At 43.7% G+C, this 17,374-nt stretch overlaps 3 protein-coding genes across 3 annotated transcripts in view; 1 reads left to right on the top strand and 2 right to left on the bottom strand.

The window, feature by feature from the left end:
* Nucleotides 1-3,716: 3,716 nt before the first annotated feature.
* On the bottom strand, nt 3,717-6,500 carry LOC149364023 (uncharacterized). The gene has a single exon (XM_089574015.1). It carries the CDS (start codon nt 6,004-6,006, stop codon nt 4,060-4,062), a length of 1,947 nt encoding a protein of 648 aa, XP_089430141.1. The 5' UTR covers nt 6,007-6,500; the 3' UTR covers nt 3,717-4,059.
* Nucleotides 6,501-7,568: 1,068 nt separating this feature from the next.
* Nucleotides 7,569-8,213, top strand: LOC149364022 (uncharacterized). Its single transcript, XM_089570015.1, has one exon. It carries the CDS (start codon nt 7,662-7,664, stop codon nt 8,211-8,213), a length of 552 nt encoding a protein of 183 aa, XP_089426141.1. The 5' UTR covers nt 7,569-7,661.
* A 319-nt stretch (nt 8,214-8,532) lies between these two features.
* Nucleotides 8,533-17,374, bottom strand: part of LOC149364021 (leucine-zipper-like transcriptional regulator 1) — a 30,443-nt gene continuing 21,601 nt past the window's right edge. Inside the window, exons 17-20 of the mRNA XM_089574014.1 lie at nt 16,402-16,499; nt 14,367-14,472; nt 12,425-12,505; nt 8,533-11,759 (exon numbers count right to left, since the gene is read on the bottom strand). Of these exons, the coding sequence (XP_089430140.1) occupies nt 11,568-11,759; nt 12,425-12,505; nt 14,367-14,472; nt 16,402-16,499 (477 nt within the window). The 3' untranslated portion in view covers nt 8,533-11,567. The remainder of the gene's footprint in view (nt 11,760-12,424; nt 12,506-14,366; nt 14,473-16,401; nt 16,500-17,374) is intronic.

Below are 17,374 nucleotides of genomic sequence, written 5' to 3'. Positions count from 1 at the left end.
CACTAGGCTAGCAGAAGCGTATTTCGCGGTGCCTGCCAAAGGCCACTACTGCACATGCGCCGTTACCAAGGCAAAAAGTACCATGGTAACTATGGCGCTGCACTGCGTATGCGCAGAGTCGTGCCACGCAGCTGGGACACAAGCCACAAGCGATGCGCTCGCTTTTCAGACGCGCACCATGGAGGAAGGAGAGCGGCCGTGCGCGTCACGGCAGCAGTACAGGCTGCATGAAATTGAGTCTTCCTACCCAGAAGTCGTCACATGGTGCAAGACCGGCCGACAGCGTGAAAACGAGGCGAGAAAGGCTAAGCGGACGACCGAGACACCCGAAGAACGAGAGGAACATCTTGCGAAGAGACTCTGCCAATCTGCTAACGATGACGACAGCGTGTGTTGCAACTGAACTGTCAGTAGATGAAACTGCTTTCGCTACGTATATCTTGGCTTAGCCGAGCTAAGCCACTGCCAATTTTTTTTCCATGTTTCATTATTTATTGGAATTCGCGCGAAGTTAACAGGCTAGAAGTAAAGCCCACATCAGAGGATTTCAAACCAATGCTCCGATAAGGCTTTGAAAGAGCGGTGGACTGCTATGTCTCAGAGATGCATATATTGGTACAGGATGGAAAAACAACACAGTTGGTTCACATACATATAGTTGTAGCACAACAAAGAACGAAATGCAGAACACATCCAGCTAAAGTTTGAATGCAATATGCTGTATATATAGCCTACTAAATGCTTGAAATGTACAGCCCCCGTCAAAAGTATACAGCCCAAGGGGTTTGCTTACGGGGCCTGCAGCGTGCCCAGTTATGCATCCTAAGCGACCATACTCTCTCAAACCATAAATGGCTTCGAGTCCTCAATCCTTCCAAGCTTTTGACTGCTATACATGCTAGGGAGCCGCGCTAAACAGTTTAGAAGCAAACCCCTTGGGCTGTATACGTTTGACAGGGACTGTACAACGCTATGAAATAAGTACAGTTCATAACATCCATTTTAATTCTAGCATAAATTGGTCAGGTGGCTGGCTTTTCCTTCATCGCAGTGTCCTGTACTTTTTAGTTGATACCTTGCATGCTCATCATTCTCTTTCCCTCACAGACAGCAGAATTCTGATCAAGTTTCCTTGGAATGTTGTGTACACAATCACTAATCACGGACTGTAATTTACAACCGACGTATATGCAATAATTAATTCAAACCAAGACTTTTACATGGCTTCAGTTCCTGAAATTATGAAACGGCAACTAGTAATCCTACGAGGTGGAGAAGTTGCAGTGATGAGTTAAGGACATAGATGTATACATCGACAGCAACTAAAAAACCAGTGAGGTGTCTCCTTCAAGACACCATACTTGGTTCCAAATGAGCTAGTGATGTCACATTGAACGCTTGTCTTTCATATCCAAAAAAATATGTAACCCATTGGGGCTCAGGTTTTCTACCTACCTTTCGATAGGCATGTTTTTGTACTACAATGCAACAAACTTCCAAATAAAACACCAGCTAAGGTCCCCGATAAATTTTCAGGGTATACTTGCCCGAATACAGTGTTCCCATCACTGATGATCAGGCATATTTTGTATTCTACAATGCATTATCAGATACACAAACCTTGTCACCGTTACCTCCAGATAATGCCAATGAGTAGCCATTAATGCAAAAGTGACGGGCAGGCATGGGCCACTACTGTACATACAGGTCTTTGATGACCTTTCACTCTACTCAATGCGAGTACCACTTGCACCAGGAATATTACACATACAGCAAGCACTATATTATCTTCTGCGCAAATGCTTCATATAATAAAATTCTGTACCAAACTTGGTGCACATCTTCAAAAAAGAAAAAAGCTGTCCTTTTTCTGATACTGCGAACATACACTGCTGCAGAAAAAAAATAATCAAGACCTGCTGCCGCAAAAAGAATGTTGGGAGAAAAGAATGTGGTACTCCAACTTTATCACACTCTTTTCTCTCCAATTCACCTACCAACCAGGCATATCTATGTCAAAATGTTCACGTTCCGAAAAAAAATGTTAAGCAGCAAATGATATGACTTTTACACATTGCCTAGTCCGTACACAAGTTTTCTCATTGTGTACAAAACAAAGTTACCATGTTTTATCACCACCATTTATGGCATACGAGTACAGCTGCCCAAGCTAGCACTGAGGTGGGACAGCTGGGAATGGTGCAGTAACTGTCTCTAACGGCGGACACCTGAACCGTGTCTTGAGGGAAGCTATGAAGGAGGAACAAGGGGAGGGAGAATGAAAAAGAGTAGCCGCAGTGGAGGGCTCAGGATTAATTTCGGCCTTTTGGGGTTTTTTAGCACGCACCAACACCACACAGCACATTTTGCACTTCACCGCCCATGAAATGCAGCAGGCACAACTGTGCTTTGATCCTGCAAGCTCTTGCTCAGCTAGCAAACACCGTAAACGTTTGCACGTGATGTCACAGGTGCCATGGTGGAGCACAGGGCATACCTTTCACAGTGCCCTACGTGGCAGGTGGCGATAATTGGATTAGAAAAAACATGCAGGCCCTCACCATGCCCCTAGTCATGAACATGGCAGCCATTAATAGCTCCCCCCACCCACCGACTCGCCAGCTAGATATCCCAGCTAACAAACTTGGCTCACAGTACTACCATTTAAGACCAGGGTTCTCGATCTTTATAATGTAAAAGCATTAGGAGGGCCATGCAGATGAAAACCGTCCGGTGTCGGCCTCCACCTGCCAAATGTGACAGGTGGCGTAAAAGGGACAGCGCCAGCCCTGTCCACTTCTTCGTTTGTTGTCTTTTCGCGCTGCATTCTTTAACAAGGGGTTCCCGCCTGCTTACCACCAGCCACCTGGAAAAATGGCGCACCGGTAACAAAAAGTGGTAAGGACGCTTCAGTGATAGGCGATAGTGGTAGGGTTCTAGTGATGATAGTAGTTTAGAGAACTCACAAGTGGCGGTAGTGGTCATAGCGGTACAGTTCAAGCTCCATGCTGCAAAACGACAGTACAAAGGAAGCGAAGGTAGAGAAGAAAACTCATTTCCTTACCCTCAACTACCTCTGTCGTAGAAACTGAGTTGCTGACGTTTCTTATATCGCCTCATGTTCGCCGCATGCAATTTACGATACTGGTCATGGCCAATTCCCCCTTTGGGTATGTGCCATTTCATCAGGATGACGACAAGCCAATTGATCGCCTCCCAATTCTTTTAGCCTCGGGGAACCCCAGTGTCTTTCAAAAGGTGCCGAAGAGCACCGCATGCCAAGGAACCTCACGTCTTGGGTTCCATCTCTTCTTGCCTGACATGAATGCAGACACGGCAACTCAGGAAATGTCCAAATTCAATCAATACTTATCGGCTGTACAGCAAAACAATCTGCTAAGCAATTGCAGTATGATTAGAACCAAAATAAAGTGGTAAAGGCAAAATGGCAATTGAGGCATGCATTTAGGTGCTTGGAGAACTGCCGAAGTGGCTCCAGAGTCCAAGGTGTCCTCAGAACCCAGTTTGAGAATCCTCTAAGATTGCACCATAACAAGAAGTAGCGGTTACTATATAGTAACATCTAAAAAGGCATTACCATAGCTATGCAATGACAAAATGCACCGCCTGTAATAGCACAAATGCTTGTCATGTTAAAGTATCATGATGCTGTAATTCCAGTTCCGACAAAAAAAAAAAGGATGAGTAAAGCTACGTCATGCACAGTACTTTATTGATGTAAAAACAGCAAGGGAATTCATTAGGCCTGCTACAGACAATAGGTTACAATGAGTGCACTATGCAGACAATGGGAAGAGAGACTGGCAGCATAAGCTGCAATGAACATGAACAGTAATCAGAATGCCTTACGCTTAAAAAACAACAGAGCTATGAATGGTCAACAGTAAAAACTATGCGGCCAGTCCAATGGCAAGAAAAAAAAGAACATGCTGCAGGCAGAAAGCCGAGAAGGTGCTGACATAAAGAGCACAAACAACAACCGCACACAGTAAAAGAAACGAGAGTGGCTAGGAGCAGTCCAGCAGATGAACCCTTTGTTCAGGCACTCGGGAGACACCGAAAGATGTCTGTCAGCCGGACGTTCGGGGTGATTCTTGACACCTGTTGCCACTGACGCAATGGAACGCGAACGCCCTCTATATTCACGTAGGTATTAAGTGGGTCACAGCCCCCAAATACAACGGTTGGTCTTCGGCAAGTTGATGCAGGGCCCCATGTCCTTCTGGCAATACCTGCAGGAACCTCAACTATCAGGTAGCAGGGGCTGGCAATTGGTTGCCGGTCCTTGAGGCTTAGACTGATTGATGCCTGAAGCAGGCGGTCAGATTCAGTGAACTGGTATGCCGACCAGGAGGGCACACTTTCAACTGTTTCAACAGGGCTGGTCTGTTTGGAAACATCTTTTCCGCTACCAACTGCACAACTGTCACCGCTAGCGCTGATGTTGCTAATGTTCAAGACATCAACATTGTCTTCATTGTCCAATTCTTTACCTTTCGGTGCTTTTTTAATCCTCTTGCTGATCACAACAGACTGTGCAGACCCAGCAGTCAGAGCAGACTCTAACATGCTCATATTCCCCTTCACGTTTGTTAGCTCAGAGGCTCCATCCAGCTCATCACGATTTTCATGCAAATTTTGTTCAGCAGGAGTGCTCTCACAGCTATCTGCTGGAAGTTTCTGTTGCGCAGCTTTTCTCTTAGTCTTACTAGCCAAGCTTGCTGCCTTTTTCTTGTTCACGGTCTCAGTATCTGTCGTGCAACTATGTTCAGAACCTTCCACATTTTGGTCCTTGTTATCTTCAAATGTTTCAACGCTTTCCAAGCTTTGTTTTCCTGACCTTCCAATTAGCCTCCTTTTACTTGGAGGCTCCGCCGACTGTACCCTGCTGCCCTTTTTCACCTGGCCGCTCTCTGCGACTTTCATAGCAGAAGTGGGTCCCCTAGTTGGACCACTCCTCCTTTTTGCGAGAGGGCTGTCACTTTCACTATCCGAAGCCAGGTTCTTGGCTTTGACTGCAGCTGTAGTTTTTCCTCCAGTACTCGTCGTTTTCTTCCTTTTTTGTGCCAGAGGAGTGTCACTTTCGCTGTCTGAAGTCAGCTTCTTGGTCCTGACTGCAACAGTGGGCTGGTCTTCGGAACGCTTCCGCCTCCTCCGTGCAAGCGGAACGTCACTTTCGCTGTCCGATGTTAAACACTGTTTTAGGTCCCGTTTCACAGGTGATGACTCAACAGAAGACGCAACAGAAGCCTCACTGCCATGGCGACGCAAGCGGCTAGGGCTGGTGGCGTTGCTCTCAGCCAGCTTTTGACTGACTGTTCTTTGGCGCGCAGTCCTACGCGGTGATTGCAGAGCTTCGTCTGGTGCTTTTATCTCGCAAGGTGAATTTGTGGCCTCTTTTGGATCAGCGTCTACCTCCGCCAAATTAGGTTTCGTCTCTTCCGACTTCTTGTCACTAGACTCGTCCGCAAGTTCTGGTTCTGGTTGTGCAACAACAGCACCAACGGCACCCGAGCACTCGGAACTTTGCTGGCTTTCCAACTCAGTAGCGCCGCCGTTGGTTGCTTCCGCTGGCTTTTCGCCGTCCTGAGAAGTAATTTCACCGGTGCATGGTACTGGAACTTCACCTTCCCCGCCGACAGGTGCATCGGTCAACACGGTGCTTAGCTCCGCTTCACTAAGCGTGGCCACCTCACCAGCGGTGCCGGGAGATGAAGCCATGGACTCTGTCTTGCGGTCCCACTGGTCACTAGAATCGCGGTTTGTTTGCCTCTCGCTCTCCAAAAAAACGTCGGTAGGCACTTCAGGAAGCGGTTCGTCTTTTTTGGCTGTAGCGTTCAGCTCCGATATGATGTCTTCAATAGTTTCCCCGCGATCGCCATTGCGTTCGACGCTCGATCCACTTGCGTCGTGCACAACGCTTACGGGCTTGACTACCTTTTGCGGCGTCCCGTTGACAGCATCGCTATTCGCCGCAGATTCCATCGCTGATCAAACGCAGATAATCGCAGAAGCGTATGATAGATGCAAACTAGTTCGATCAACCGAACAGCAAAAGTGTCCGCACACGACACCAAGAATGGCCAGGAAACGATCTTGTTAGACTGCCCGAAAGTCGGACAGTCTACACAGAAGCAACGTAACGGTTTGACGGTAAAGCGCAACAAGACTGCAGCAACAATTCAACTAACAGGCAGTACAGTTAAGTCTTCAGCGGCGTGTAAACATGGTTCGCCGTGATGGCCCTGCCAACGCAATTATGCGTATTACCTTGTACTGGGCTCAGTCAAACAGGCGCTACGACAGTGCTCACTACACGCGCACAAACAAAAGCAGGATAACAACGCAGAAACTTATAGGGCAGAATTTAGCGTACTGTAACTTGCGTTTACAGCGTTCTGTTCGTGCAGTAGCAGGGTAACCGGTAGCACGACAGCACAGCCTAGCCCTAGCGCAGCGTGGCGCGTCGATCGCGAAGCCAGCGCTGGCGAAGCCGTGCGAAGCGCGTTTCTCTCAACGCTACTCTCCTCTCCCAAATGATTTTGTCAGGATTTGACGCGGGCAACAGATTTGGTCGTTCGACCGCGTTGCTGGGACAATGGCTTTTATTTAGGTAACTCTGTAGTTGGCAAACTTTCAATTTGTCTCTGCAGTAGCCCAATTAGTACGGTTACTCCATGCTTGAACCTCATCACCCAGCTCCCTTTCTTATTTCTTGGCGGCGCGTGCGGCCGACAAAAAAAAAGGGGGGGGGGGGGGGGGGGGAGGGGCTGAATTTTTTTAATAAATGCTGTAAAATGGTACAGTGAAAGAGGTCTAGCCAGAGTGTGTTATAATATCGGCGGCATCGCTGATACAACCGGATTTAAATGGAGTCGCGGTTGGAGCAAGTTGTGCATGCGTGTGGACGCGCGTTTTTTTTTTGTTTTTTTTTTTAAACAGCAGTTGCGACGCAAGTTTCGCAACAGGAGGTCAAAGATTGCGCTGATCACAGCAACAAGGTCCGTTTCAATGCGACATCGGGCGCCATGAAGACAAGTTTGTGTCAAACATGCATTACTTGATCAAAAAGAATATATATTAAGTAATATTGAATCCCAGAAGCTCATTCTTGGAATCTTTGTAGATTTCAGCAAGGCGTTTGATACCCTCAATCATAACACCCTCTTTGCAAAACTTGAACATTACAGTATACGTGGCCATGCCCTAAACCTTTTCAAGTCATATATGTCTTCGCGTTCACAATATGTTGTCATTAATAACTGCCGCTCTGATGTCCTACAAATTTCAAATGGAGTGCCACAGGGTAGTCTCTTGGGTCCTATACTTTTTAACTTATATATAAACGACATCACTATTATAAACAACGAGATAAAATTTACTATTTATGCTGATGACACCACTTTGTTCTGTTCCTCCACTGATATAACCAATTAAACGATTCAGCGAACTTAGTATTGACTGCTCTGAAGGAATGGTCATGCTCAAACTCCTTGACAGTAAATAAGGAAAAAACAAAGGCGATAATATTTCTTGCTAAGGGCAAGTTGGTAGAGAATGCACCGCCTATCTTTTTCAGTGGCACACAAATTGAATATGTTCAATCATTCACATCACTTGGCGTAGACTTTACCCCTTCAATGTCATGGGATGCTCACATAAACGAGGTCTGCATCGAGCTTTCTAAATTCATAGGTATCGTCTCTCGCCATAAATATATCTTACCTACAAAGACAAAACTTGACCTTTACTGTGCATTCTTTTTTTCATACTTAGGGTACTGCTATTTGGTATGGGGAAATACTACAGTGTCCAATTTGCAAAAGCTTTTTCTTCAACAGAAGAAAATGCTACGAGTCATTACAAATTCCTGCTATGACGACCCAACTCGTCCCATTCGAATAAAATACAAAATAATTCCAGTTCCTAGGTTGTTTAAGTACAGGTTTGCCTGTTTTTATAAAAAGCAGACTGCAAGAGATGACCCCTTTTTGTCCCGTATTGTGCAGCTGGTACCACACAACATACCGTATGCCACTAGAAACGCTGAAATGTTTTCGGTACCCAGATGTAGAACAAACTATGGTTTTGCTATGCTGAAATATATACTACCAAGATGTTTGAACTCTTCTCTTTATAACAATATAAACACAATGTCTTTTCGAGCACTTCGTGAAACTTTTATTGATTAGGTTGTATTAGTACTGAAATAGATATGTCGACCGTTTTTTTCTTTCCTTGTCATTGTTTAATATATCTAACCCCCTACCTGCATTGTAGTACAATCTGTTTTGTTTGAGATGTGAATTGTTATTTGTATGCCGCAAGAACTGCCGCTGCTGTCATCGTCGACTTTTTCGGGTGACGAAGCCGTCAAACGGTTATTGTGAACCGCTTTTATTTCGTCACCCACGCTTTCTGTAATGGCAAAAAGCGAAATATTCATTCATTCATTCATTCATTCATTCATTATTCATTCATTCATTCATTCATTCAAGTAAACGAAGCACGCAACAAGTACGCTTTTATTTCAACTGTAAAGAGCTTAGGACACGCTGAACATTGGTTCCACTAACACAGTGTTACATAAGTTTCAGAAACTGCATACAATAATAACTTAGGGGTAACAGTATATATAGGCACTTGATTTTGTACACTTCAAAATAAATCTTCACAAGCACTAAAGCACTGAGAAAATGCATATTTGCAGACATAAAAGAGGGCGATACAAATGTAAACAACAAGAATCTAATGATGCAGGCGGAATGGCATGACTTAGACAAAGCTGTGAAGTCCCCCCTCCCCAAGGCTCATATTGGTCCTACAGGCTTTTTGATTTCTGAAGAGAAAAGAAACTTTTATACTTCACTGTTTGTCTAATCAAGGTCAATATTTGCTTAGCTAGTGCACTTTTCATCACAAGGAAAAGAAAACGGTGCACAGAACACATTATTTTCTAGCTTCCTTCAACTACTTCTCTTCGGTTTCCTTCCTATACAGCTAGCAACATACGTTGATGGGATGTGGGCTTGCAGAACAGAATTTATTTCAGTAAAGTCACGCTAGCCAATCATTCGAAATACCAGCAGGCATGAAAACACATGCATGCTCCATCCTCTGGGATCAATACCAGGCAAGTGGGCCATAATGAAGTGCTGCGATAAATAAGTTTTCGAGCACATGCATCCCAGAAATTTTTGTTGCCGACTATACATTTTTTTCATTATAATGTCATTCTGTCCATGGTTTAGTTGCGATTCCTCACGGACTGCAGGTGGAAGATCTAAATATAATTATTCACATACATAAACTAGAAGCTGTAAGAAGTTGCAGGGCCTTGAAAAACTTGTTGCAGTATAGAGCCAAATGGCCCATTAAATGCACTACAGTCGTGCTCAATATAACCTGCAACGTACGGCAGCGACTATAGTATGGTTTGCGCCTCATAGTAATGGAATGTGCCATTATAAATGCTGCAGACAGCCATAACACTCAGATTACAGCTAGATGCATAATCTTAGTCCACCACCGGGTTAAGACTGTTTTGTGAAGGAAGCTCTGACCATATCCCATATGTTAAGTCACACTTAGTGCGACTGTATGTTCCCACAGGGAGTTACCCCACAGAAACGCCGCAGCGAAAACCTACTTCAACCTCTTGCTGCTCAGCCTCCACCTGCTTAGTTCGAGTGTCGGGATTTTTGTACATAAACTTGAGTCAAACCTTAAATGCACAATCTACGTGCTTTTTCTAAATGACGTGGCACCTGTCATTTTCGCTCAAGAGCCAACAAGTGAGGACCCTTTTTCTGTGCTGCACAGCAAGGTAATGCATGATTTAATTTATGCTCTTCAAATTCCAAGCTTCACTTTGCACAATGAAGCCTGCAAATGCACTGATTATGGCTCAAAGACTAGCGCCTGGAGAGCGTTCTGTGGCACACAGTTTGCTACGAAGCAACAGTTCACTATAAAGTTAGTAATGCCATAACTTAACTATCTCCTAGAGTCCACTTAAACGTGACGCAAGTGGGTGTGGAACCGGGGTCTAGCACAATTACGCTGCGCCTATCCTTTAGGTGATAATAACAAGGCAGAAAACTTAAAAAGCTTGTCAGCTGTATCAGCTACAGCACAGCAGATACTATCGCACTCAACCAGTAAGCACAGGCCGCCGCGGTGGCTCAGCGGTTATGGTGCTCGGCTGCTGACCCGAAAGACGTGGGTTCGATCCCGGCCGCGGCGGCTAGAATTTCTTTGGAGGAGAAATTCTAGAGGCCCGTGTACTGTGCGATGTCAGTGCACGTTAAAGAACCCCAGGTGGTCGAAATTTCCGGAGCCCTCCACTACGGCGTCTCTCATAGCCTTAGTCGCTTTGGGACGTTAAACCCCATAAACCAAACCAAACCAGTAAGCACAGCACTTCGTACTGATAACGGCACATTGTTGCTGCTTTCGCATTCCACAGCTCACACACTACACACACACACATACTCTGTCGCCCTCTATTGTTTTTTCCCAATACCCATGGTGCTGTATATTTCAAGCAAGGGAATAATAATCACATCCATCCTAGTGCAGAAAGCTACAGACTTTTTTCAAACTTATAAAACTCTAGTTTTATGGGTTTAAAAAGCTTTATAGTATCTTTCTATAGCCAAACGGGACCTTTTTTAGTTCTCTTTAGTTCTTTTTTAGTTCTTCACCAGCACTGCTAATCTTTCTTGCTCCTGCCCCCTTGCTTTCATCCACTTGCTTCTCTCGACTTTTCACTGTGTCAGTAATAATTACATAGACATAGCCTAAGAGAGCTTTGAAACAATACAGAGGCTATCACCTTTTTGTATCTGCAGAGCAGGTAAAAAAAGCATGGAGAGGTCACTATGAAACCAGAAATTTTAAAAACCCATCTCCTCAAAGCCCAATGTAATCAGTGCCACTCTAAAACCATGGATCACACTTTGGTGCATTCTTACACGTTGCAAGTCACACTGAATTTCGGTACAACGAAAGAGACAACCAGATCTTTGATATTCTCAGCAGGGCACTGTGATATTTCTGCATTTTGGCACATGCTAGTCATATAAATGCCATGAACCCTGTCAGCTCATGCACTCACTTTCAGCCATGCTTTGGCAAAGACTGCTTATGTCTGCTATTACAACAGACTCTTGGTTCTGATGCTAGGCTTGCACACCTCGGAGAATCCCCGCAGGGTCTGTCCAAAGATATGTACTGCCAACTGCAGCGATAAATGCTACAGCACAAGTGTTGTGAACACAGCTGGTCTGTTCTCTGACTTGAGGCTATAGTGGTGGCCAAGATGTGCTAGCCACCAGTACAGCAATGGGGGACCGTTTCTGAGCTGCAGTTGTTAGCTTGGCCCACTTTTTCCTTAGCACAGCGTTACAAACTGGACACTTATTGCACTTCTCGTGTGCCCTGCTGCCAAGAGCTCGCTGGCGTGCTCTACTGGTGCAGAAGCTGTCAATAACGTCGGCTCTTCCCTTCACCTATTCACTAGCAGGGGGAAATTCATCCGACGTTCATTTGCAGCCACTTTCATGATATGGGCTCGGGTCGAGCACCAGGCTTGCAGATCCGGCAGAATCGCTGCACAGACTGGCTGATGACACGTCCTGGCAGAGTTTGGAATCACTCATGTCGTCTGCCAAGGCTTCGAGAATGTCAAGCAGGAGATCTTTGCTCAGACTTCGTATCTTTGGCAATCTCGCAACCTGGAAAGAAATGTCATAATGGTTGAACACAAAACAAAGAAAGGTACATAGGGTAAAATTTTCTTCGTAAATGAAGTTATGCAGCCAGCTCCAGCTAGTTGCCCACTCATACTGGGGTAAAATTGTTCCATACAGTGCATTTGGTTAGCTGGTTAACATATATCTAGCTGATTTAGTGCGACAAAACAAGGTGTAGGGAAGGACAGATAACACGCTCGTGTTGTCTATTCTTCCCTGTCCATCGTTTTTGTTGCCCTAAACCAGCAGAATTCTTCACGTTACCAAAACACGCTTCTAGTTCGCTTCAGCTAAATGGAACCGTAGGAAAAACTGTTCTGGCCAATTTCAAATCGCTCTAGTCATATCTCACGATTATGGGGCACCTTATGTTGCTAAGCACATGATATGGGATGTGCACACGTAGTAATAACAGATCGGTGTAGTTAAGCGTAAAGTAAATTTTTATGTCTCAACTTGTAGCAAGTTCCCTGATAAATTTTCAATGCAAGAACAACAAGAAATAACACTGCAGTATGTGAGTATTCACGGTCGTTTTATCAGCACCATGCTAGTGTAAAACAGAATATAACGAGTGCTGCATTTCTTGAGAGGGTTCTGAAGTAAACAAATATCGTCTTGTGTACAAAAATACATTGCTTGCTAACCTTTGGATAATGATGCACGATCAAGCTCAGGGCATGCTTCTTCATGTCAGTGGCTTGGATCCTGTCAGCTGCTTCCAAGATCTAATCATAAAAATAAAGAGAACACAGAATAAAGTCTCTTCATTTGAGTCAACCCAAGAACTCTAGTTACCTCTAAAAAATGAAAAGTGAAAGAAGAAAACACCCAGCTTAAATATGGGAGTTCACTCAAGTAACAAGTTATTCCAAGCAAGTCATACGCTGGGAAGAAGTGTTCACGAGGAATTACGTACACTGTCTACACAAGGATCTGGATTTACATTTGCATGTAGCATGACCCACAATGTGCTGGCAGTGAATGTAGAATAGTATGCAATTTACAGCAATTTATACTGTGCTGTAACACACCACACCACACATGCAGAAACAATGCAGAAAACCCTGCTTCTTCTGTTGGTGGCCAAATGCATGTCTCTTCAATGGCGACTCACACTGCTTTGTGAAGTGAGCTCCAACCACGTGCTGGTCATAACAACTGCATCTCTGTGTACAGTGGGAGCAGTGCTGCGTGGTGCAATATTGCAGTTTATACCACAAAGTGCCAGAGGAAAATGTTAAGACTACTGGTAGCTCCAGTAACTGATTCAGTTTGGTAAGGCTTGTCATGTTGAGGCATCTCAAGAATAATTTTATCTAAATAACATTACCTTTTATGGTTTGATTACTCAAATACTATCGCCATGCTGCCTTTCACACTAGCACTCTTGAAGTTACTTCAGGTTTCAAAAATATACTGAATTGTTTTACTCTTTGCTGTAGAAGTATTAACCTTCCTGAAAAATCACTTTCCTGAAAGTTTTGTTTGCCCTTAAACGAATTTTAAACATTAGTGCAATATCACCAATTTTTGCAACATCATACCAAGCATCTCCTGTCAGCAGCTGCTGTGTTGCCTTTGTTACCATAATGCAGTGGAAAACCTTAACACAATGGTTGAGTTGTGAGAAGTGCGATGGTTGATATCACCCTCTTGCCATTGGTAGTCTCTCCTTACAAAATGCACATGAAAATTTCCAAAATTTCCTTACTCCCTCAAACAAAGCAATTAGCTTAGCATGTTATTTTCCTGAAATAATGTCTCTAGTAGCACATCAAGCTAGTTTAACAAATGTGTAATTTAGTTTTAGCTTGCCTCTTCCCCATTACAAATTTGGTTTTGAAAATACGTGAAAAAGAAAAAACTCGACAAAAAGACTTCACACACAAGATATCACGGCTCCCACCAGCTCAAATCAGCTAGTGATGCTAATTGTGTTCAGCTGAAGCTATGAACGGATAGCAAGTCTATGTGTGAACATAGAAGTGACACTTTGCTTTATGAGCACAGCGTCTGGATGAAGATAAGGGAGCCAAAACATCTCCATCGAAGTTTGTCAACTATAATCGACACAAACATTTTCAACACATTCTCACATACTTACGCATGAATGCATTGCCATGTAACCCTCAGCTGTACGTCTTAGATAAATGTTCACCTGCTTTCCCAAACACGAACTTATGTTAAACCATTACAGAAAAGTTGTGATGCAAAATCACTATTTTGTTTTTAGTCCATGCTGCAACTGCAATGTTTAAAAAAAAACTGACATAGATGAATGCAGAGCTCATAAGCACACTCAAAAGCAAAATATAAATATGCAGCATGAGCGCTATATATATCACCTCTTAAAATAGCTATGGTGTCTTACACTCGACAACTTTTTATACACTAGAACCAAAGCAGCAGTCTGGAGAAATTGAAAGTTTGTATTAAGTGAGTCTAAACTGACAAGATTCCTCTGTACACAAATTTGCAGCATCTGAACAACCATGCATTGCAGCCCAACATAACAATATCTTCACTTAATCTATAGCGCAGAAATCCAGAGAAGTTCAAAGTGCCAAAGAATGGCTTTTTGCTTACCTGAATGACATTTTCAAAAGTTACATTCATCTCGAGATTTTCCTTGCAGAAGGCCTGCAAGCGATTGTTGGTAAAGCCATAGAAGTAAGGCGCCGAGAAAAGGTACCTGGAAACCGGCTGTCAAGGAAGATGCTCTGTCAGCACACCTGAATACAGACAGTAAAGCGCAATGCACAGCTAGCTACAACAGATCCAGGTTCAATGAATGTCGAACATAATGTTCCAATCTGACACGCTTGGTTGGTCTTGTTTCTACCATAGCTTTAACTTCATTTACCGTGTCTCTGGCTAAAGCGTACATCTGGATACAATGGTAGTAGGTCATCCAGCTGGTTTGCAATTTCGTACAGCAGATGTTTCGGCAGCAAAGAGTGTTTGTTGTCTTTAAGTATTCCTTGGTAACGTGGTGATGCATGAGAACAGCTGCAGCAATGTCTGTAGCTGCCATTTTATTATTATACTGCAATTTTATTATTTTACAACAGACTGAAATCTAGTACACTATCAAGGTCTGTTGTAAAGAGATTTTATAATAGTTCCACTGACAAACAAAATGACACATGCAGCTCCTAGCAATTTTGTCTACAGCATGCTAACATTTTCCACTGATCATTGGGAATATACTCCATGGGTTAGTGGGCTGCATGAGGCCTTCTATAACATGAAATAGAGGCCCCTCTATTTACAGCAGCATATGCACAATAATAAGTTTCATGCTCTGAGCAATTGGTTTATGTCGCCACTGTACCAAACAAGACCATTTGCACACTCACAGCAAGTTTTCCCAGAGCCGTATGGTACTAGACAGGCACTATGAAGCAGTTCACGTAAAGAAAAATGTCTAGCTATTCAGAAAAAAAAGAATGCTACTCAACTATCAACTCACAGTTGCTTTCTTGCTTTAAGCATGCTTCAACAGACTTTCTATTTTGACACACTTTAAGGTACAGTGCTTGGGGTTTAAGGTAAGTATAGCACAGGATGGCAGAAAGTTAGGTGGGCGGATGTGATTAAGAAGTTTGCGGGGATATGGTGGCCGCAGATGGCAAAGGACAAGGTTAAGAGGAGAGGCATGGGAGAGGCCTTTGTTTTGTAGTGGCTGGTGATGATGATGATGTGTGGGGTTTAACGTCCCAAAACGACACATCAGCTGCAAGGGATGCCATAGTGGAGGGCTCCGGGTTAATTTGGACCACCTAGGGTTCTTTAATGCATACTGACATTGCACGACACATGGACATTTTTGCATTCTGTCTGCATCAAAATGCAGCCGCTGTACACGGGATTCGATCCTGAGACCTTGGGATCACCAACCGAATGCCAAAGCCACTGCGGTAGGTTTGACACTCTTTAAGAATTCAGACAAATATTAAATGCTTGACAAAGCTTACAGGAATCTGTGGTGAATGGTGTGATATATATCCTTTCCTGCTAACATCTCGCAAACAATAATTTTGGCACTGCACAACACAAACAAGGTAAAGAAACAAATAATGTTGTTGCTTTTCACGTGAGAGCTGCAACTGGGTTACAAAGTGCCCCATAATGGTGGACTCTGAATTCATTATGAACCTCTGGGGTTATTTTAACGTGCGCTCAAAAGCAAGGGTGCTTACATATGTTACCTCCATTGAAATGTGGTCTCCCACATCAGGAAGTGAGTCTCTGAACTCACACTTAGCAGCAGAACATGACGGCTGCTAAGCCACAACAGTTCTGAAACACAAATGTGATAATCTTAGTATTATATTACCAGAATAATAACCCGCCCTGGTAAACACCCATACTGAGCTGCAGAACACTATACACCACAGCTCAGGGTGCCGAGGAACTTTGCCATGGCAAATTAAAACTGATGTGAACTGGGGCTGATCTCTCAGCCCAAAGAATATGTTTTAACCACATCACTACCAAGACAATGCACCACTAGAAAGTTTGGCACATGGAATGTACCTGCGCATATTTGAAAATCAGCATCACAGCTAAGTGTAGAAATAAGAGCCACTGCCAAGGTTTTGCCCCAATACAAGGATACAAGGAATCTTCTGGTGGCATGCTGACATCGCCGTAGTAGATGTACCTGAGCAGAGTGTTGAAGGACTGAAGAGATGGAATCATCTCGCCAATAGCAATCTGAAATTTGCAGAAAAAATCTACTCACTCAAAAGTGACAATGAACAGCACTTCCTTTCCCCTCACAGACTTCTTCAGCGGTCTAAAGTAAAAAAAACTTTGAGATCACTGCAGCGACCTGCTTGGAGCAATGCGAAAGCAAAACATCCACATACTATATTGACGTCCGTGGCTGTTCTGACGTCCGTGTACTATATTGACGTCCATGGCTGTTTTAACGTCTAAGTGTATTTTTTCGCGCTTTTTTGCGTTTAATTAACAAACTACTAATCGCACCTCATCAACAAAATTTTTTCCATGGCAACATTTTATCACACACTATCTGTCACAATCACACTTTCACACATTTATCTTCAGGGAACGATGTAATCGTGCGGACAAATTTGTGGACACGTTCCGTAGACACTTTTTGCTGATGTGATAAAGCCATATAATGCTCGCACATTAATGAAACATGCTGTGCAAATATCAGATATACTACACCCAGGTGTTCTTGCAACTTGTGCTGTGAAAAAGCAAATGCTCATGTCATATTTCAGTTCCTTTTTCGATATGGACGAAACATGTTTTAAACACTAAGCACTTTTGTTAACCCATTCTTCTCATCGCTCAAGGGCATCTCAGATTACATCACTGCATTGTTCCTGACCTCCTGCCTGCTCAGTACAAATAACAACATCAAATATACTAAATGCTTAGAATAAGCACGACTAGTGCAGATCCCTTTATGCAATGTGCCAGACCACTGACATTTGCAGACACGACTGCACAGTTTGATCTGCACTGCTTCACTTTGATAAATGACAGCATGCGAGAAGACAGTGCCCATCCAGCATAGAGTTATGACCGCTTACAGTTTCTTTTTCGCAATTCTG

The sequence above is a fragment of the Amblyomma mixtum genome, chromosome 2 (genome assembly GCF_055824585.1).
Source record: "Amblyomma mixtum isolate Tamu chromosome 2, ASM5582458v1, whole genome shotgun sequence".
NCBI classification, from domain to species: Eukaryota; Metazoa; Arthropoda; class Arachnida; order Ixodida; family Ixodidae; genus Amblyomma; species Amblyomma mixtum.
The sequence above is the reverse complement of the archived record's forward strand: the minus strand, read 5'-3'. Positions and strand labels throughout refer to the sequence as shown.

What these genes read in the sequence shown, in the direction of transcription:
- LOC149364023 (XM_089574015.1), bottom strand. Translation starts at nt 6,006, where the DNA reads ATGGAATCTGCGGCGAATAGCGATGCTGTCAACGGGACGCCGCAAAAG.
- LOC149364022 (XM_089570015.1), top strand. Translation starts at nt 7,662, where the DNA reads ATGTCATGGGATGCTCACATAAACGAGGTCTGCATCGAGCTTTCTAAA.